We start from the raw sequence: 22151 nt of genomic DNA on the forward strand, positions 1-22151 counted from the left end.
GTGAAACTGAGTTTCTGCTGATCTGGGTTCTTAATCCACTTCTGCAACTGATTGGCTACATGTCTTCAGGCAAATCATTTTACCAGTCCTATCCCTTTAGCACATGGTTTCAGTGATATCTTACAAAAGCAAAAATTAAAAAAAATTCCAGAGGATGTTTTCTTTAGGAAAGCAAGGTCTAAGAGTCTGAACCTTACCATATTGTGGGGACAAAACAAAAGAGAAAAAAAAAAAAAAATATATATATATATATATATATACACACAGAGACACACCCACCCCCCAATGTACTTCCTCTGCTAAAAATTCTCCTTTATATTACTTTGTTGGTAGAAATTATTAGGGTTGAATTATTTTTTTAAATTGTTTATAACATTAGACCAAGGATCATAAAGATGAATTCACCTTTGTTCTGCAGATTAACTGATGTCAGCTAGGCTGGCTTAGGTTTCAGGAAAGACTGATAGCGTTCAAACTCCAAAGAAAACAAAAAACAAAATAAAATACAAAAGCCTGGTGGTGGAAGCATCTAGGCAAAGAGAAAACCTGGACAATGGCTGTAAACAGTGAGCAAATCCTCTACCTTCTGAGAACACAAACACCATTTCAACAAAGAAATGACATTCAATGGAGGTTGTTTTAGGACAAGGCTGAGCAAATTAAATACTTCACCACCATATGTTCGGCTTTGGCAGGAGATGTAGGTGGTAAGGGAATCTCAATGTTAGGGAATGCCCATATCACACCCCAGCTGGCTATTTAGTCATGAAATAAGGAGAAACACACAAATATTTGGTTAAGACACCTTTAATGAAAAGGGAAAGACACTAGTATCTCCCTTGTCTGCTCTTCACATTTTACTATGTTAGGAAACTCTGGAGCCTACACCTTTGGAGGAGCCATCACGTCAGTCAATAGCAGAAGCTTCACTCCCTCCCCCTCAGAACTCCTGTTCCAGATGATCCTATGTTAAGAGTAAATACTACATCTCATTACAAGACAGAGAGGCAGGGAGGACAGCACCTGGGGCTCCTCTCCCAAAGTCTGGGACTCTATGAACCAGACAGTGAAAAAGACACAAACCCAGGTCCATGGACAGGCAAAATGGGGAGGAAGTGGACCTTGAGAGAGGAAGGTGAGGAAAATACGAGGGGCTAGGGAATAAAGGAGGGAGTTATCTAAAACTAGAAGCACACTAGTGCTAGGAAACCCCCCTGATCCACGGTGCACTGTGGCACACTAAAGTCACCTTGAGTACAAAAGAACATTCATGAGACCCATCGACCTATCCAATTAAGAATTTGAGGTCTCCTCCTTTACATCTCGCCCCTTTATTAATCATATAGGTTTGCACCAAGCCTTACTCTGTACAACACTCAACTCTCCATTAGTCCTTCAACTACCCTCATGAACAATGCTTGCTAAAGTAGGAACTTCACATTTCCTTCCCCCAAACAGCCATCCCATGGGAGACCTCTCAGCAAGAATTCCACTTGTTTGCTAACTGTGAGAAGCAAAGATGAAGGATATGAGAAGCTCAAAATATCTTGGCATATTAACCAGCCAACACTTTTACCTTAATGTGACTAAGACACGAGTGCCTTACTAGCAGGAAGAGTGTCCTGTGCCTTTCATTTCTCCCCACCCTCTGGGGCTGGGCCGCGAGACAGATATTGTTGCATTTTCACTGTTGGCACGCGGAAGGAGAAGGAAGGTACAATCTGCTACTTCTCTTTATGATGGGCTTCCCAGGCACCGTCTTGGATGCAAGAGGCCAAAAGAGGAAAAGGGGAGCTCTCTTCTCCTTGGCTTCTCTGGATCCCACTGCTGGAGGCAACTTCCCAGCCTCAGTTCCTGGGCCAAACAGCCCTGGTGGTGCAGGGCCTGAAGTGGTAGTGGAGATGGAGATGGAACTGGAAGTTTGGGGCTTGGTGGGCAGATCACTTGACAGGAAGGTTGTGTCCTGGTTCCAAAGAGACAGCGGGCCCACCCTCACCAGCTGGGAAGGAATGCCCTGGGACAAGAAGTCATGCAGGTTGACCTGGTCACCAGAGAGGAGTGGCCCTAGGCCCTCCAGGGACAGGTGCTGCCCCCTTCGGGGTGGGCTGTAATTCCATATGTGGGTGCTCAGGTGCACCTGCCAAAGGGAAGGGAGAGGAGAGGGAAGAAGGGTCATTCTCAGGGAAGCTGGAAAGAGTTCTTCTTGGGAATGTAAAAGCTGTAGCAAATCTATTTTCCTCAGGTACAATGGATGAAGAGGGAAGAAAAGTTTCTCAGGGGGCAATTGCCGTGAGCTCAGCCATTTCGAAGCTCAAGGATTAGAGAAAAGTCATTAGGGACATCTAAGAACTCAGAGAAACAGACAAATAAAGGCTCAGATCTGGGAGGTCCTTCTACAGAGCTCTCACTTCCTGCTCCTTGGGTCAAAAGGGCAGCAGGTACAGAAAAACTGGTTCATGGGATGGTGGGATCATCTTTTCGGGGAAAGGGAGAGAGCCCTGGGGAAGTGATAGAGGGTGAGCAGCCTGGGACCAAGGAAAGAGCAGCAATATTCTGAGGGCCATGAGGGGCAAAGGGCTGTACCTGGTGGTGGGCCAGCAGCATGTGCTTCTTGAGGGTAGCCCGCTCGAGAAAGCCCTGCCTGCAGAAAACACAAGTGAAGAGCAGCCCCTCCTTGGGGTGGGTTTTCTGATGCTCCTCCAGAGCTGCCTGGGTGGGAAAGGTCTGGCCACACACCTCACAGGCCTTTCGGCCACTGCTCTCCCCGGGCTCCTTTCTCATCACTTCCTGCAGGCTCAGCTCCTCCACCAAGGGGGTGCTGCTGCCTTCCCCTTCAAGGGCCAGCGCTGACCCTGGGCTGGAGCTCCTCTCTGGTTTTGCCCCCTCTTCCGTGCCTCCGGCAGCATCACTGCCTCCCTGCTCCATTGGCTGCGTCTGATCCAGGGTGTCAGGTGGTGGTGGCGGCAGCAGACACGGCTGTTGAATGGTCTTCTCATTAGTGTCCATCTCCTTCCCAGCTGTGGTCACTGCCACCACAGTCCCCACTTCCTCCTCAGTGCCAGAGGCCTCTTCTGAATCACCTCGCACGGATATGGCCTTCTCCCCTCCACTTTCAGAGCCTCTTCCGGCCAGGGAATCTTCATCGGTCACATCTTCTTCCTCTTCTTCATCCTCTTCCTCTTCTTCAGACAACTCCTCCTCTGGGGATGGCTGCTGGGATGGCTGCTGGGGAAAGCCCCCCGCTCCGGAGACTGTCGATTGCTCAGAGCCGTTCTCCTGGGCAGCTCCCCCTGCTTCAGGGAGCGCAGTGCCACCATTGGGGATCTGGCCCCCCAGGTGCATCCGAACATGCTGCTGCAGAGTAACAGCGTTGGTGAACTTCTTCTGGCAAATGGGGCAGGAGTTCTGGGCCCGGGCAGCTGGACTAGCCTTATGACCCACGAAATGTGCACGCAGATTGCCTCGGGTAGAGAAAGCTCTGCCACACACTTTGCATTTGAAGGGCCGCTCACCTCCATGCTGGCCGTAATGCAGGCGCAGTGCCCGAGGACAGCTCAGCACCCGGAGACAAATGACACACTGGTTGGGTCCAGATGAGGCTGATGATGAAGCTGCAGGGGCAGAGGTGGTGGGGGCACCCGAGGCAGTAGAGGCCACTGCCACAGCTCCTTGACGGTCAATCTTTTCTACCAGCTGCTGAAGCTTGGAGGTCTCGGAGGGTGAAGCCCCCAAGGGCTCCAGCACATAAGGGAAGGGGAAGCTACCAGTGGACTTCAAGTGGTTGGTAAGCAGGGCCCAGCTGGGTAGTGATGTCACCAGCTTACTTAGCTGCATGCGGGTTGCTGCGCCACTCTCTGCCACCCCGGCGATGGCTGAGCCCTCACTCCCCGGTGGGGTGTTTTCATCCGCTTTATTCTTTGGCTCTACTGCTTTCATGAGCACAAACTTATTGAAAGCAGGAAGCGCAGGGGCTGTAGTGGTGCCTGCACCGGTGGAGAGCAGCGTGAGGCTCTCTGTGGCACTGAGGGCGGCGGTGGAGGCCACCAGAGGCTTGCGTTCCACACCTCCACCCGGCACAGCTGCCTCCTCCTCGGCCTTCTCTGGCGGCACCGACATACCATAGGGCAGGCCGCTGCTAGTGATAACATAGTCGAGATGCTCTGGCACTGGGTGAGGGTTCATCTGCACATGTGGGTACTTCTCCCGATGCCGGTGGAAATGCACTTTGAGGTTGCCTCGCGTGGTAAAGCGGTTGCCACACACATTACACTTATAGGGTCTCTCGCCTGTGTGGGAACGCAGGTGGATCTGCAGAGCACTGTCACTACCAAATACTTTGGCGCAGAAGCGGCACTTGTGCCTCCCTCCGGGCTTCTCCAAGGGGCCCATCACTTCCCCATAACCCAACTCTCCACCTCCATTCTTTGGCTTCAGGAGCCCTGGGGAAGCAGCAGCCTCGAGGCCCCGGGCTGCCCCAAGACACTGCGCTGCCAGGAGTCCCGTGGTGCCTGGGAATGCCAGGTGAGGCGAGGCGATCAGCTGATCTGTGCTGCCCGACAGGGCTGGGGAGGCTGCAGGGGTGGGTTTGTGGCTTCGCCCGACCACACCAGCAGAAAAAGGGTGCTGTGACCCCAAGGGGTGGTAAAGGTGGAAGAAAGCCTGCTTGGGTGCTTCTGCCCCTGAGGAGGAGGTGGAAGAAGGTGCTAGTGTTTTGCCAGTTTGGACAGGCTTGATGGGACTGAAGAGAGGCAGCAGGGGCTTGGTGGAGGAGGCAGTCCCTGTCCCAGGTAGCTCCGAGGGACTGGAAGGGGTGCCCACTGTCTGGCCTAAGGAGCCTAGCAGCAGCACCTGCCGGCAGATTTGCTCAGTCATCTGCATCTGATGAATCTGGCGCTGCTGCAGCACCCGGAGTTCTTCCAAGATCAGAGGGATGTTCAAGTGGCCACTGCCTACCCCTGGGGGGGGAGGAGGAGGCGGAGGAGGAGGGGGTGCAGGGGTGGACTCCGGCGGTAATGGAGTTGCTCCCAGCTTGGGGCTGGCCAAGATCAGGCCCCCACCTCCCCCAGCTGCTGTACCTGCGGCAGCAATGAGGAAGTGCCCGGAAGACTCCTCTCCCCTCCGCTCTGGGCCCCAGGTGGGATCTGTGGGTACAGAGGACGCGCAGTCCGAGGGGTTGCTTTGCTCGGCCTCCATGGCCTGCGGACTACTGTGGCCCTCAGGCCGAGGCTCGCAAGAGGTCGAAGAGTTGTTGGGGTTCTCCTGGCCCCCAATTATCACCATTACAGGGGGATCAGTAGAACATGCATTCTGGTGGGCGAGGAATTCAGTTGGGTCAGTGAATTGTGCGCAGCACTTGGCACAGACTTGGGGGTGGTCGTCCTCGCTCACATCACCTGGGGGAGAACACAAGGAGAGAGCGTGGGTGGTGCGGTTGGGATGGGTATACACAGGCTGTAATTAACAACGAGCCCAGTAACCGCTAGTGGGGGTGGGGAGATGAGCTCACCATCAGGCCGTGCAGAAGGCTAGAGCTCAGGGCTGACCCGCCTGGACACGACACGCCAGCACTGGGGGCCAGGAAGGAGAGGAGCGGGCATGCATAAGCTACTGTCCCCCTTCCATCCCCTCGCACCCCGGGTCACCGGCGGGCGGAAGGACTAGCTGGGAGGACCGGGTCCTGGGCAGAGAATCGTGCGTTTTATCTCGTCCACCAAAAGTCCTTCCCCCCTCGCCCCGCGCGCCCCCTCCACCCCTACCCCTGCCGGGCCCTACCGCACCTCCAAGCTCCGCCGGCTCCCCGCAGGGCCCCCCGAGACGAGAGCTCCTCCCGGCTTCGTGCGCCATGGTTGTGCGGGAGGTGCAGGGCCGGGTGGAGTGGGAGACAATGGGTATCCGGATTGGGGGAGGCGGCACTGGCCGCCCGGGCTGCAGCAGCCTCTGCACCCAGCGGCCCAGACTGCAGAGATGGAGATCCGCGGCGGGGGCAGGGCGCAGCGGAGGAGGGGGAGGGGAGCGAGGAGACGCGGAGGAGGGGAGGAGCTGGAGCCAGAAAGCTGGGAGAGGGGAGATGGGGGAGGAGCTGCTGGGGAGGGGAGTCTGTGGGGAGGAGCTGCTGGGGAGGGAGGCGGGAGCTGGGGAAGGAGAGAGGGGGCGGGGGATGGGTGTACGAGGGCGGGAGCCCAGAGCACAGGAGGGTTTCCGGTAGGCTCAGTGACAGGTGCTGTGGGGCCTGGTGAGGGTCCACCTATCCTTGCCCTCTGCTAGCTCCCCCCATCTCCAGATGTCTTTGCCCAGACCGGCCCGCCCACCTCCCCAGCAAGCTCAAGGGGGCACAGTAGGAAACACAGCCTTGCTCAATAGAGCAGAGCGATAGGCTTCTCTTATTTTCCTTCGGATAAAGGATCCGCTGAGCCTGGAAAACGTGGACTCCAGAGAGGGTGGTCTGAGGGCCAGAGCGAGAGAGGGGTCCCAGAAAATCCACCCCTTATCTACACACATTCACACCGCCCCTTCAAATGCCCCAAGTTTTGTCCTGTTTTCTTCACCTCCATTCCCACCCTACCCCCACACCCCCTCTACAAAAGAAGCTTCTCAGGGTGGGAGGCTGAGAGGTAGAATTTCCAAGGAAGTCGATTCAGGACTCCTCTCTGCGGAACACTAAGCCCCTTACTCCCCGCCCCTCCTCCCCCAGAATAATAGCTGAATGCAAGTTATTCCACGGATCACCCGGCCCACACCTCATTTATAGAGTTCATGCTTATTAAAGGAGTCATCTCCTATTTAGTTTCCTCTTCTCTACCCTTCTTCCTCCGTTGTCCTTCTCTAGTAACGCAGACACTATTACGGACGTGCTGTTTGGGGGAGATGCTAGCCTGCAGAGGCCCACCTAGCTTTAACCTGGGGGGAAGGGAACTCCTCCCGAAACAATGGGGAAAATGCAGTAGGAGGGAGCTATCAGGCAGCCTCTCGGGGCCTAAAGCCCCTTTTAGCCCCAGGCTGGGTTGAATGCCTAGAAATGACTTAACACCTGCTCACTGCACAGAGGTGGCCTCCTATTCGGAGAGAGGATTAAGGGCGTAAAATGCCTCCTGGACCAGGTACTCTGCATTCCCTTCCTATCTTGAAATGAGCCTTAATGGCTTTCCCACTTCCTTAAAAGAGCTTATCTTTCTTACAGGAGGTGACAAGTCCTTAGTTTGGTGTTTTGCCTGGGCATCAGTAAATCCACCTTGTTCTAATCCCGGTTCCATTCTTGCCTGGCTGGTAAATTGAGGCGTGGTGGGCAGTCACACCATGACTACACTGCCATTTCCTTTTTTGTAAAGTGGTAATATTGTAGCTATGTTGGCTTCATCAGAGAAATATAGTGGGGATAAACTAATATGTATATATAGGACTTCAAATTTGGGGAGGAGTCCTAAATATTATGAATTAAACAACTTATATTTAAGTGGCAAAAAGCAAAATAAGCTAAAATACATATATATTCAAATTAGGTCTGTTTTCATGTTGCCTATTAATTTATTTTTATTTATTTATTTTTGGCCAAGCCGTACGGCTTACTCAGGATCTTAGTTCCCTGAACCCAGGTCCTTGGTAGCATAAGTGTGGCATCCTAACCACTGGATTGCCAGGGAATTAGTAATCTTATTCATTTCTGAGGCTAATATCATTGGCATATGTTAAGAGTAGGAAGTCTTTTGGGGTGGGAGCTGTAATAGCCATTTCCTTCTCCAAATATTAATGTTAGTGTAATGTAATATTAATATTAGGCTTTCCAGGCGGCGCTAGTGGTAAAGAATCCATCTGCCAGTGCAGGAGAGGCAAGAGACACGGGTTTGATTCTTGGGTTGGGACGATTCCCTGGAGTAGGAAAAGGCAATCCACTCCATTATTCTTGCCTGGAAAATTCCATGGACAGAGGAGCCTGGCAGGCTACAGTCCATGGGGTTGCAAAGAGTCGGACATGACTGAACACACACACTGCGTTGTATATAATATAGACATAGTTGAATATTAATATTAGTATAATATTAATAATGTCCACTTTCATCGAAAACATTGTACTGAATTGTTTTGAAACTTCAGATAAACACAAGGGTCTTGATACTGTAGACAACGGCTCTGAAACAGAGGAGCTCCCCGCTTCCAGACCTGACCAGGGAGGGAGAGAGGATTCTGTGTCAATTATGGTTAAGTCACAGGTTAGCTGCAATGTTGTTTATTTTTACAGATAAGGAAGTTGAAGCTTGGAGAGGTTAAGTGACTTTTCCAAGTTCACACAGTAATTCAGTGCAGCAAGCATTCAGAGTTTTGACTCCTGTCCAATACTTTCCCAAGCACATCAACATTGTGAAGCTTCCCTAAGCTAGAGAAAGGGCCTTGTGTGGTTCCTACCTGCCATTTGCTCTGTGGCCTCAGTGAGAGAGAAGGAATCAGATGGACTCTTTCTACTGAGCATTTGTTAATTAGCATTGAATGTTTGATATCAAGTTGCTGTTTTGTCAAGTCTTCCAACAAGAAAAGAAATCCTTTTCTTTTCATCTTCTCCTGGGAAACACTGTCCCCTTTCTTGCTCTTTAATGAAACTTGCTTTCTGATGCGTAATTTGATCTGCACTCTTCTTAAAGGTAAATTCAGTCCCTGTTGAAAGGTGATGGATCAAACAGCCACCTGTAAGAGGAGCCCTCTATTTCTCAGCACTCTGCACTCACTGCCTATCCTGAAAAGGGGGGTGGGATTCTTAGGCAGACACGAATGAAATCATAAACACAGGACTAAACCTGGTAATGGTGTCCCTAGATAGCAGATAAGGTGAAGTAAGCTATCCTGGGTCACATGCAAAGTCTGGGATGGACACAGGACTGAGACCTGGATATGCTGGTTTAAATTTATAAAGAGCTGAGATACAAGGAAAAATGAAATCAGGTGACTCTAAATCTGGTGGCTCATCAAACTTAGGAAAGGATGGCTCAGAAAACAGAAAAATTGGTGCGAAGCAGGTAGACTTGAACAGAGGTTCTCAAACTTTGCTGCCCATTAGAATTACTGGAAGAGCTTTTAAAAATCCCAGTGGCCAGGCTGTGTGTGCGTGCATGCTAAGTCTGACGCTTTGTGAAGATATGAACTGTAGCCTGCCAGGCTCCTCTGTCCATGTGATTCTCCAAGCAAGAATACAGGGTAGCCATTTCCTCCTCCAGGGAATCTTCCAGACCCAGGGATTGAATCTGCATCTCTGAGGTCTCCTACATTGGCTGGTGGGATCTTTACCACTAGAGCCACCTGGGAAGCCTGGCCAGGGTGGGTCTAGGCATCAATGTTTGTAATGTTCCTCAAGTGATTCCAATGTACAGCCAAGGAGGAGATCCATAGTGTGTATCAGAGGAGTGCCTTTCCCAGCAAACCTTCCACCCTGTTTCTCACAAATCTTCAAAGTGGAAAAGTAGAAAGTGCTGTAATGTCTGACTCTTTTGTGACCGCATAGACTGTAGCCTGCCAGGTTCCTCTATTCATGAGATTTCACAGGCAAGAATACTGGAGTGGGTTGCCATTTCCTTCTTCAGGCGATCTTCCCAACCCAGGGATCAGATCCGTTTCTCCTGCATGGCTGGAGAATTCTTTACTGCTGAGCCACTGGGGAAGGCCACAAATCTTACCTGTGTTCAACTTTACCAAAATTAGGACATAAGTAAAATGAGTTGCTCAATGCAAAATAAAGTCTGCCTGTTGGGTTCTCTCTCTACTCTGACCATAGGTACATTTTGACTCGCTTGTACCCTGCTTCCATGAACAGAAATTGACATGAAATACACTCGACTAAGAGTTTAAGTGACTGTATGTGCATCTTGAGCCATACTTCTAATTGTAAAATGAAAGGCTTTGTCCTACACAGAGTTCGGGCACCATCCATCCAACCATTAAAGAAATGAGCATACTATGTAAGCCCTGCCTAAACTTACTGTTAATGTTGGACCAACACCAATTGATAGTATCCCCAATTATGAGTTGATCCTGTAACTGCTGCTACAGAGGACTTCTAAGGGAGAATAAATGATCTCTTCCTCACTCCTCTCTCCTAAATGCATCCACATATTCCTCTGTCGCTCACACCTAGTAAGTGTACCCTTGACCTGTGCAACACAGTGGACAAACAGGCACAGGTATATCTGGTGCTAAGTGAGAAAAATATATGTTTCCAGAATAAGAATATCTTAGATCAAACACACAAAAAAGGTGTGTTTTTTTTTTTTTTTAAAAACAGGCATTTTTCTGATATCAAAGGACTCGGCACTTAACATGGAATTCATACTGTTTTGAAGCTGGAAGTGACTTTAGAGATCTGACCTCTCACTGCACAGTGATTGAAAATGTCAGCTCTGAATCAGGCCTCAGTTAAAGTGCCAGCACTTTCTAATCTTTGTGACCTTGGGAAAAGTTTCTTAATTTCCCCAAGGCTTGGATTTCTTTTTAAAATGGGGGTATAGCAACAAAAAGACATGAAATTCTTATACAGTGCCACAACATAGATGAGACTTGAAAACATTGCACTGAGTGAAATAAGCCAGATGGAAATAAGCCACTCAAATGGACACATATTGTATGTTTTCATTATGTGAGATCTCTAGAATTGGTAAATTCACAGAGACGGAAAGTCGGTTGGGTGAAGCAAACGGGGAGTTATTATTTAATGGGTATACAGTTTCAGTTTTACAAGATGAAAGAGCTCTGAGATGGATGGTAGTGATGGTCGCACAGAATTGTGAATATACTTAATGCCACTGAATTGTATGCTTAAAAATGAAAAATTTTGTATCACCATAAATTAAAGTCATTTTAATGGAGGTAATAATAGCAGAGAAATAAACAAAAGGAAATATATAAAGGGCATAGCATAGTACCTGACAAATAGTAAATGCTCAGCAAATATTAGCAGTGAGTATTATTCTGTAAAGACTAAAAGCTGAAGCCCTGGGAGAAGGCTGGACTTGTCCAAGGTCACAAAACTTCCAAGTCCAAGCTGGACTGAAAACCAGATTGTGGGCTTCCTTATCCAGTGCTCTATTGTACCCTGCCTGAGTACTTTCTATCTACTCGGAAATGTTTTCTTTTTGACCCAGGAGTGCCTAGGGCTTGAAGGCTCAGAGATCAATACTCCAAGAGAGGATGCTGTAAAGAGAACAGGACCCTCACAACTCTATTTCTGCCTTCTTTCCCCGTTTGCTGCTCTTGATATCTGCCAACTGCCATTTCTCCCCCTAGATCTGTTTGGCTGTTGTCCTGGTTTCTCCTTCTCACTAAATATCTGGGTTTCTGATGGTTTCCTTTATTTCCCAGATGCACTAGTTTACATTTTCCCTACTCACATCCCTTATGTTCTCTATTCCAGACTTCCAGACTCTGTAGGGAAGAGAGGAATTTTTTTTCTCTCCAGAGTTTTTAAGTAAATAGACTATTTCCTTCTCATCACTTATGTGCAATTACTATTCTGTTAGGTTTTTGGTGTTCTGGTCAGGGAAGCTGAACAAAAAGAGGGCTGGAAAACAGGTTTTTCAGACTGTGTCTTGGTGATATCTTAGGTCACTGCAGAGATGAGGCTTTTAAAATGTGCAACAAAGGCTCAGCATTTGCTTGTCACATAGGGCAAACATTGCCTAAAGGAAGGCAAAGACTCCTGAAAGCCTTAGTGGCACCCTAGCCTACTAAATAAATGTCTGCTCATGGTCATGATGATGCCCATAGCTCCACAGGTACACCTGTAAAATAAGAGCCCTCCCTACCTAATTTGGGGGTGTGCAGAACAAAAAAAATGTCCCTGGGGTAGAAGGAAAACTCAGGAGCCCAAAGATCCCGTGAGTGAATAGAAACCTATCTGTATATCTTATAAAAGCAGGAAGGAATTTTAGATTTGATCAAATATTAGCCACCTCATCTTACATCACTCTCAGGAGAATTCTGAACAGAAAACCCATCGGCTTTCTTAAGGTTAACTACTGCTTTCTTGCTCCTGACATTTATGTTTTTAACTTTTATGGCTCAAAGGCAAAATTTCAACTGAAATTCCTCGCTGCCATTGAGTTCAGGCCTGTACTGTTTCCATGGGGATGGCTTTGCAGCAGCATTCCGGGCCCCCAGGTGTTCACAGCCACAAGTGGGAGCTACAGCTCAAGGGGCTGGAGAATCCTCTCAGGGCAGTAGGGAAAGAATTTGTAGCTTCCTCCCAGACTCTTCCTCAGCAGTGGTGTAGGGAATGGGTGAGCTGAGGAAGTGGGGAGAGAGGGGAGAGAGGAGGAAAGGAGGACGCCTCTGGGGGGATTCAGTATTGTTCCGCAATCCAACCAGCAGGGGAGCAGGACTGTAAGGCAACGGCGAGGCTCTGGGGGAAGTCTCCTGTAGAGCAGCGGGAGGAAACATCCGGCCTACGGCCGCATTAAGGGGGGGCTAATGTGTCCCAGGAGGGAAGGATGCCACCAGCATGAACCTCTTAATACTGGCACAGTGGGATCCCAGTAAAGCACTGACTTGAAGGGGATGTGTTCTACACAAAAGCCAATATGTCTGTAGCATGTGGCACACTGACTTGATCTCGTTTTTTTTTTTTTTTTTTAACAGCAGGTGAGAACGTAAATTTAATCCATGTTTTAGTTTTAGCCACTACAAATACATTATCGTAGAGGTTTCCATGACACATATCTCATAAAGAAATGCTGAAGTTCACCAAGAGTTCCCAGAGCTTTGGTCTTATTTCAGAATTTGCAGGAAGTGCCACTGCACTCACATATAACAATAATACTCACATATTAAGTACTTATTTATGCTAGGGACTGTACCACATATATTAAAGCACTTATTTATGCTAGTTATTTTTATAAGTGTACTAAAACATGTATTAACTCAATAACCCATGAGATAGTATATTCATCCCCATTTTACAGATGAAGAAACTGAGACATAGAAAAGCAAAGTAAATCAACAAAGGCTGCACAGCTAACCAAGAGGTAGAGCCAGGATTTGAATCCTGAAATTCTGCCTTCAGAATCCTTGTGTTTATTCCTATATTACATTGCTGAGTGAATCAGCTGTTTGCTAAATAAATAGCTTATCCCTGAGCCAGTGTGAAATACATAGCCATACCAGATTATCCAAAACTTGCTCAATCCTAAGAAGTACCTGGATATTTGCAAAGATACAGATTCCCAGACTCTAGTCCACATCTACCCACAACCAAGCAAGCTTGGAAAACCCTAATTTAGATGGAGTGTGTACTACTAGCTCTGATTATCATGAAAACAAGGTTTCTTTCCTGATTATGCCGTTTTTGAGCAATGTCACTGCTCAGTATCTTAGTTACTCTATTGGCTGCCTCTTACTTACTGGAATGTTATAAGAATACATGAAAATTTCCCCCCTTATAAAGAAAATCTGTTACATAAATGATAATATCCTCATAAAATAATATGCATGTATTAAAATGCATGTATGTTAACGCATACAGTTTTTTTAGCTTGGCTTTACTTGAAGCATCCACCTAAGCCCCTCATCCAGACCTTTCCTCTAGCCTCTACCCCAGGTGACACAGATACACACTCCAAACTAGGCTGCATCTGACCGACATTAGCTCTCTCCCTCTGGGAGCTCTGATCTGTTCTCTGCGCAGCCCAACAATAAGAAACTTTTTTCTCCTTTCCCTCAGGGGAACCTTCACGTTCATCCAATTCATTCTCTTGCAACCCAACTCTCCAGAAAGAAAAGGGGGGGGGGTGGAATCCCACCCCTAAGAGACGGGTCTTCAGGTCTGAGAAGGTTACTTAGCAACGGGCACAAAGACCAGTGAGCAAAGGGGGACCTGGGGAGAAAACTCTTGGGTGGGGAGACAGAGCCAGTTTGAAAACTCCATTTCATCCAAAGAAAAGCAACACGGAAAACAAACAGAATCAACCCTGAGAAAAGCCAAGCGGGGCTCCTCTCCAGCGCAGGTCATCATCTCCTTACTCCCTGCGACTCAACTCTTTCAACCCCCTAGTGACCAAGTCCTCCCCCTGGTTTCGCCCATGGCCCGGGTGCCCTCCCCTTGCCCTGGCCTGACCCACACAGGCTTGGACTCGGCCCCCACCCCCACCCCTCCCCGGCACCCACCGTTCTCAGACGCGCTGGGACCTTCGCAGTCCGAGATTAACTGTTGGGGTTTCCGCTGCTTTCGCCGAGACATTCCCGGGTAGAGAGAGGTGGGACAGGGAGGGACAACGCTCACTTAGTCTGAATCGGGGTGACCTGGTCTGGTCTTCCCCCTGGGTCTGAAGCCAACTGATGCCTCTCCCCCAGTGCCAATCACTGTGAAGCAGAGATGTTCTCGCTTCCCAGGGACAGACAGACAGACACGCGCGCGCTCTGATTCTCAGTCTCTGACTCTCTCTCAATCTCTGCAAGTCTTTAAAGGGGAGACGCCCCCTTTTTTTTCTTCAGCTTCTTCCCTACGCTTCTGCAGCTCCCATTGTAAAAGCAAAAATCCTAATCTTTCCGCACACTCTTTTCTTTTGTACTGCAGAGGAAAGGATTTAACCCTCTCCTCCCTGCCCGGGTTCCGGGCCTCTCGCTCTGCTGTCTGTTCAGAAAATGTCCCTCGGTTGTTTTTCTGACTCTTCCTCTAAGCTCTTCACAGTGCTTTCTGGTTATTTCATGATTCTGTGCCACCTTGTTGGAAGATGTGACTGCTTCTGGGGTATAAGCGGAAATGAAAACTTTCTGGTATATCCCGATTATAAGGCCAAGAACTCAGTTACTCGCAAGTCAAAAATGAGAAAGGCTGACAAAAAAATTAAGTAAAAATGATCATTATATATATGTAGATCTCTTTAAAATTTATAAGATATTTTCATGTATGGGGCATAGTTTGAGACTACCTCTTTGAAGTTAGCACACCCAGTTTTACTACTCCTATTTATAGATGATCCTCTTTATAGCTGAACCAAAAGGCTCAGGGAGGTTAAGTAACTTGTCCAAGATTGCACAGCTGTGATGTAAGAGAAACAGCTCTGGCACCCAGGTGGATCTGACAGTAGTCTAGTATTTTTTTTTTCCACTATAGTGTTAAAATGTACAATATGCCCACCAAACTCCTAGCATGTAAAATGAAAATGATTGATCTTAAGGAATCTCATTTAAAATACCTACAGGGTCAGGGGCTCTTTCTGTGTCTCCCACTTCTTTCCAGCTCCCAGAGTTGAAGGGATGCCACCTTTGCTAAAATCATACAGAAGAGTTCCGTGGTACTCCAGAGGAGACAATGGCTTTCCTGGTGGCTCAAGCGGTAAAGAACCCGCCTGCCAATGCAGGAGACGCAGGTAGGATCCCTGTGTCAGGAGTATCCCCTGGAAGAGGAAATGGCAACCTGCTCCAATATTCTTAACAGGATAATTCCGTGGACAGAGGAGCCTGGTGGGCTACAATCCGTGGGGTCGCAAAGAGTCTGGCACGACTGAAATGACAGCGTTCACACACCACCAGAACAGAAGTTACAAGGAGGCACCTTCAGCTCAGTATAAAGGAAATTTATAAAGTGTGATGGCTTCTCCTGTAAATTTGTGAGCTCTTTGTGACATGTTCTCACAGAGACTGAGAACAGTTGTCAAGGATTCTGTGGAAAGAATTTCTTTGTGGATATTAAATTTGATCTTTAAGAACATATCATTTGGTGTACTTGCCCAGTGGTCCAGTGGTTTAAGACTCTGTACTTTCAATGCAGGGGATGTGGGTTTGATCCTGGGTCAAGAAACTAAGATGTGGTATGGCCAAACAACAATAACAAAAAAACCATCTTTGGCAATGAGCCAACCGAGTCTCTCTCGTTTAGATTGCACATTTAAGGGTGATTGATTTATTGTTCTTTAACTTCTGATGTTGCTGCGCCTCCCTGAATTTGAGGTGCTAATGTTACTACTTTGCATAGACTATCCAGATATGCCCTATCTTCTAGCTATAATGCCTAGGTCCTCTCTTTTAAACTTATTTATCTTTTACTCTACTGGCTAAGATAAGAGAGCATCAGAAACACCATCTGTTAGGAAAGTGGAAATTATTTTGCCCTTTGGAGTTGAGTGATGTAAATCTGATGGCTGTGTCTTCAGAGAAAGTGTTGGGTGCACACTTGGAGTTTCCTTCGTTTCTTCCCTTACACAAGTGCAACTTAGTTTGGCAGTAATAAGAAAGGGAGAGAGAAAGACAGATGGTAGGAGGGTTGCTGGTGATAAAAGAGGCAGTTACCCCCATCAAAAGAGATTTGGGGAGTACTCTGATCTTTGCTTTGGAGTTCATGGAGTCTCCATTATTTTCCCAGATTTTTGGGGTCAGGACCTTGAGTGGCTCCCTCGTGGGCAATCCTCAGAACTCTTGCTAACACTGTGTTATTCATCCTGTTAACCTCCTTGTGGTAGACAGGTGCAGTCATCACAAGGCTATTGTGGAGGAAATGGGAACACAGAGGCCAGGAAAGTTCTAACTTCTCAGTGGAGTAGACTGGGTTTCGTCACAGTATAATTCCACCGTTTCCATCAGGTACTTCCTCTTTGAGGAAAAGAAATGACAGAAGGAACATAGCATTCTGCTTTCCTTAGGAGTCTGGAGATCTCCAAGGGCACATCTGGGGGCCCAGTATTAATCTCTTTGCTGAGTCTTGTCTGTCTGGTCTTTCCCTACTTTGGTCCACCCTCTTTCTTGCTGTCCTTATTGTGAAAGGAAGGTCTCTTTCCCCTCCTCTCCTTTCTTCTGCCCTCCCCCATTTACCATTTTTTCCTTTTACCTCTCCACTGTGGCCTCTTGACCTCCCCACAGAGTTACAAAAGTAAAATCCTTGAAGAGATGCTGCTGTGGGAATGTTAATGAGCCTTCCCCACAAAGGGGCAAAGACTTTACTTCACTGAGTTGGAAAAAAGCCCCTTTGAAAAGGGGTTTCTGTGTGTGGTGAAGTGGAGAGGGGAGGAGGAGGTGAGAGGGAGGGAGAGGGAGAAAAGAAGGGAGGGAGAGAAAGAGCAAGAGAATGAAAGGAGAGAGAAATGAGAGAGATTGAGAGAAACTTAGTAGAAGAATAGAATATGAAAACAGCACGTTTCCTTCTGTAATTGGTGATTTAATTGTTGGAAAATGTTCCATAGTCATTTGACCTTGTAAATTAAGCATTTAAGTTCCCAAAAAGCTCAAGAGGCACTCTCGGAATTGAAGATAATGAAGGATGAGAATAAAGGACTTACCCTAGCACCTTACCCCCAGTTCCTTCCCCTGTGTGGAAGCCTGAGAGGCTTTGGGGGTGGGGAGGGTGGGAGGATATTTTGGGCAGGAAGTAATTGGTGGTGAAGATGGACTCTTTATTCTGGCTTTGTGGTTCCTTTTTATGATATTTGCTAATTTTACCAATATTTTCTATTTTGGCTTCCCTATTGACTTAAAATTTTTCCTCTCTTAAGGGATAACATCCTGTTGGCTGTTTATATCATGGAGCCAAAGCAGGACTTTGCTCAGGACTCCTCCTTTTCAGGCAGGACACTGTATCCTTCATTTGTGAGCACAGGTTGCCTCTGAATTAGTTTAAATGGATGTTAGGGTACTCTTATTATCAAAAAATATGTCCTTAAAAGGCAAAGATATGTTGTTGCTTTTGGAAAAAATTGAAGTATAGTTAAATGTTATTGCTCTTTAAAGAAAGCCAGTCATTATGTTTGACTCGCAGAGATTTTCCTGCACATTGTTTTGTGATATCAGCACAATAGTGCAGTCAAAGAAGCCCAGAACTGTGAGAAACAAAGAGAAGGTGATGGGAATGAGATCCTCCAAGGAAGAGAAAGAAGAGGGCTCAGTCAGGGATGCTAATTTCCAGAGCTCTGTAACTCCTCTGGATTCACTGTAATCACAGGTAATCACGTGGGGAATTTACGGAGAATTCACATTCCTAGCCTCTACCCCTGATCTCCTTAATCAGTCTCTGAGTCTGAAGCCTAAGATTTAAAAATAAACTCTTAAATGATTCTTTTGCAGTTTGAGACAGTTGAGCTTGACTGTTGCTTTTGAAACCAGGTTGTAGATACCTAGAGGATTACAAGGCAATCCATGTACACATGAAGTGAGTCCAGTCTGTGGTCCCAGTAAACAATACGCCTCCCAAATGTGTGTACTACTGTTGGCCAAATGTTTTGTTGATGTGGTTGAGAGTAATACACTTTGAAGTCTCTGAAAAGCATTTCTAAACTCAGAGTGGCTTTTGCTTTAAAAATACAACCTCAGTCGAATGGGGGTCCAGGAAATTCTTTGGCATTTCATTCAAGGCCTCTTCTCTCAGGACAATACTCTGCTGTTAGCATTCCTCTTTCTAGTTTGTAGAAGAGGAGGCATTGTGGAAGCACTTTCTGTACCTTCCTAGGAGTTGGAATCCCATGAGGAATTTGATTTTAATTGCAAGAGAACAAAACTAGGAATCTAGAAACCTTTCTGTGATATGACATGTAACCTTTCTATGATAGCCATAACCATAGCTAATCATAGCTAAGGTGCATTCTGCACCTTTGATTGTATCACACTCCTTTAATCCTTTAAATAACTTTGCAAGGGAACATTATATAATCCCCATTTTAGGCAAGCAGAACACCCTATTTTGCAGTAAAGAAACTGAGGCACAAGAGACAAAGTAGCTTTCTTGTTCAAGGTCTGATAGCTGATAAGTGGCAGAGTGAAATTTGCCCAAGCAATGCCTGACTTGACAGCCCGTGTATTTCACCACAGTGTGACCATTTATTGCCATCCCCCTGATTTCTGTCTGTTACAGGCCTCACTTTCTGGGTGCAGACCGGGAGTGTGACTTGAACTTTCAACTTGCAAGGAAAATTTGAAGACCCACAAGTAAATATCTACAAATTATGATTCCTTTAATTACATATATTACCACATGTTCCAATGGTCTTGCATTAAGGAGTAAGGCAATGAAAAGTAAGGGAAGAGTACCCTTTGTAGAACTTTATAAAATAAGAAAGCATGGCAAGCGATCCCTGGTCTTATCAGGTGATTTCTGCATGGCCTCTTTAAGGTGACAGTTGCCATGGTGTTTCAGGGGCAGAGGGAGGGAGTGAAGATCAAGGAGGTCATTCAGATTGAGTCTTATCTGGGGTTTCTTTTTGGAGTTCATTTGGCAAAAGATGGCAGGGATTTAAACATTCATAAGAGAAAGGAGAGAAGTTATTCTTTTTGCTTGCCTTGGTTTTTCAATGTTACTCTTGTTAAACAAAGGGAAAATGGAGTTTGTGAAGAGGTCAAGGTTGTGGAACAGGAGCAGGAGGTTGTGGGGGAAAGGCATGAGCCTAGCAGGCAGGGGGAGAAGCCTAGGGTCCGGGTTGGGGGGTAGTATATGTGCCTGTGTTTTGAAGGAAAAAATTATAGGAACAATTTGCTAAAGTTCCACAGAGCCTAAGGTTGGTTGTTTAAAAGAAAATAAGCAAATCAACCAATGAAGTACAAACAGTGAGGGGCAAAGGTGGGGTGGGGAGAATGATGACAAAGGCAAACAAACCAAGCCATGAGAAGGAACAATTCAGAGTGCTGGGAAAGAAAGAGTCAAGTCACAGATGAAAATCTTTGGAGGGATAGGAAAAAAGGGATTGAAATTATATCAGAAAATGTGAATAACTGACAGCTATCATAGAAACATGGTCAGAGCCTTCAGAAGGCAACTTTAAGAACACGTGGGTTCTTAAGGACTTTGGAGCTAGATGGGGCCCTAGATGGGGGCCATAGGGATCATTTCCAAATCGATTGCTTTTCAGATAAAGAAACTAAGACCAAGAGAGGTTAAAAGACTTTTCAAAAGGTTCTCCAAAACCAGATCTTATCTCAAGGAATTGCCCTTTGCACTATGTAAAGAATAAATGGCTAGAGGCAAGAATGAGAGAGAACCCAAGGAGAAGTAAAACTTCAAAAGATAGCTCTTAATTTCTCCATCTTCTCTAGAATTTATGAACTTTTTTTCTTGTGGGGACCAACATATTTTAGAAGCCAATTCCATTCTGATAACTTCATACCCTAAGCTAATTCAATTAAATAATAATCTATTTCCCACATTGGAGATTATTCCCAGGAATGGGATCCCCCAGTGACTAATTCTAGGATTTAAAAAAATGTTGATTATGTCTAATTGATTCCTAATCATATTTTAATTGTAAATCCTTTATATCATCCCTTATTCACACTCATTCATTCAACAGATTTTTTTTTTAAGTATCTGTTTGCACTAAGTACCTACTGCACAACAGAAAATAAAACAAATACTTTCCAGTTTATTATTATGCAGCTATTTTGTAATGGTTTTGTTAGGTAGGTACAATAGGGAAACGGAGTCCAAAATGGCGGCGGCTGAAAAACAAGGAAGGTCAAAGGAAGGTCCGAGGACCAGAGTGAAGACTTCAGGTAGAACAAACAGCACTCCTGGCTAAGCCCAATTTGCATAGGGCAGGCCCAGGTGGAAGAAAACATACAAAAGGAGAAGCCAAAGCGTGCTCTCTCTCTCTCTTCCTCTCCTGCGTGCATGTGCTCTTTCTCTCTCTCCCTCTCTCTGTCTCTCTCTCTTCCTCTCCCACGTGCATGCGCTCTTTCTCTCTCTCCCTCTCTCTTCCTCTCCCGCATGCATGCGCTCTTTCTCTCTCTCTCCCTCTCCCGCGTGCATGCGCTCTCTCTCTCTCTTCCTCTCCCGCGTGCATGTGCTCTCTCTCTCTCTCTTCCTCTCCCGCGTGCATGTGCTCTTTCTCTCTCTCTCTTTTCCTCTCCCGCGTGCATGCGCTCTTTCTTTCTCTCTCTTTTCCTCTCCCGCGTGCATGCGCTCTTTCTCTCCCTCTCTCTCTCTTCCTCTCCCGCGTGCGTGCGCTCTCTCTCTCTCTCTCCCCCCCTCTCCCATGCGCTCCTCCACTCTCTTCCCTTCAAATCTTTGCGTTGGCATGCCCTCATGCTTTGAGGATGGATTCTCCTGCTATCTTCTAAATAAAATAGAGCTGTAACACTGATTTGCCTAAGAGCTGTAACACGGTTTGTCCAAGACCTGAGAGCTGTGACGCGCCAAGGGCTCTAATGTCCGTTGCTCCAAATCTTTGTTGTAACGAGACAAAGAACCAGGGAACATACACTCGCGTGACATCTATGGTGCTGTGACTCGGATGTAACGTGGCTGAAACAACCTCCACGCGGAAGAGGCCAAGCACAGCAGTAGCCCAACTCAGTGAAGCTCCCGTGCTAGAAGCGGAAGATGAAGAAACCCAGCACAGGGGAAGGCCCATTGTGCTGGAAACCAAGACAGCAAAAAACAAACTCAGCAAAAAGGTCACGCGGCCCAGCCTCAGATCCCAGAAGACCTCCAGTTAAGGTAAGAGGTCCTCGCTGGCGGGACATGCCTAACAGATGTCATGCGACTGTTTGTTCCCCGGTTCTTTGTCTCGTTACAACAAAGATTTGGAGCAATGGACATTAGAGCCCTCGGCGCCTCACAGCTCTCAGGTCTTGGACAAACCGTGTTACAGCTCTTAGGCAAATCAGTGTTACAACTCTATTTTATTTAGAAGATAGCAGGAGAATCCATCCTCAAAGCATGAGGGCATGCCAACCCATAGATTTGAAGGGAAGAGAATGGAGGAGCGCATGGGAGAGGGGGAGAGAGAGAGAGAAAGAGCGTATGCACGCGGGAGAGGAAGAGAGAGAGAGGGAGAGAAAGAGCGCATGCATGCGGGAGAGGAAAAGAGAGAGAAAAAGAAAGAGCGCATGCATGCGGGAGAGGAAGAGAGAGAGAGAGCACGCACGCACGTGGGAGAGGGAGAGAGAGGAAGAGAGAGCTTACGCACGAGGGAGAGAGAGAGACAGAGAGAGGGAGAGAAAGAAAGAGCGCATGCACGCGGGAGAGGAAGAGAGAGAGAGGGAGAGAGAGAAAGAGCGCATGCACGCGGGAGAGGAAGAGAGAGAGCGCGCGCTTTGGCTTCTCCTTTTATATGTTTTCTTCCACCTGGGCCTGCCCTATGGAAATTGGGCTTAGCCAGGAGTGCTGTTTGTTCTACCTGAAGTCTTCACTCTGGTCCTCGGACCTTCCTTTAACCTTTTTTTTTTTTAGGACTCCGTTTTAGGACGCCATTTTGGACTCCGTT

At 47.2% G+C, this 22151-nt stretch overlaps 1 protein-coding gene across 1 annotated transcript; it reads right to left on the minus strand.

Annotated features, from left to right (window-relative positions):
• Positions 1-791: 791 nt before the first annotated feature.
• SALL2 (spalt like transcription factor 2) lies at positions 792-5987 on the minus strand. Its single transcript, XM_040227184.1, has 3 exons — positions 5778-5987; positions 2584-5393; positions 792-2137 (listed from the first exon to the last, which is right to left on the minus strand). The coding sequence occupies exons 1-3, from the start codon at positions 5842-5844 to the stop codon at positions 1685-1687; spliced, it is 3330 nt and encodes a 1109-aa protein (XP_040083118.1). The 5' UTR covers positions 5845-5987; the 3' UTR covers positions 792-1684.
• Positions 5988-22151: the final 16164 nt, after the last annotated feature.

The sequence above is a fragment of the Oryx dammah genome, unplaced genomic scaffold, assembly GCF_014754425.2.
Source record: "Oryx dammah isolate SB20612 unplaced genomic scaffold, SCBI_Odam_1.1 HiC_scaffold_26, whole genome shotgun sequence".
Lineage (NCBI taxonomy): Eukaryota > Metazoa > Chordata > Mammalia > Artiodactyla > Bovidae > Oryx > Oryx dammah.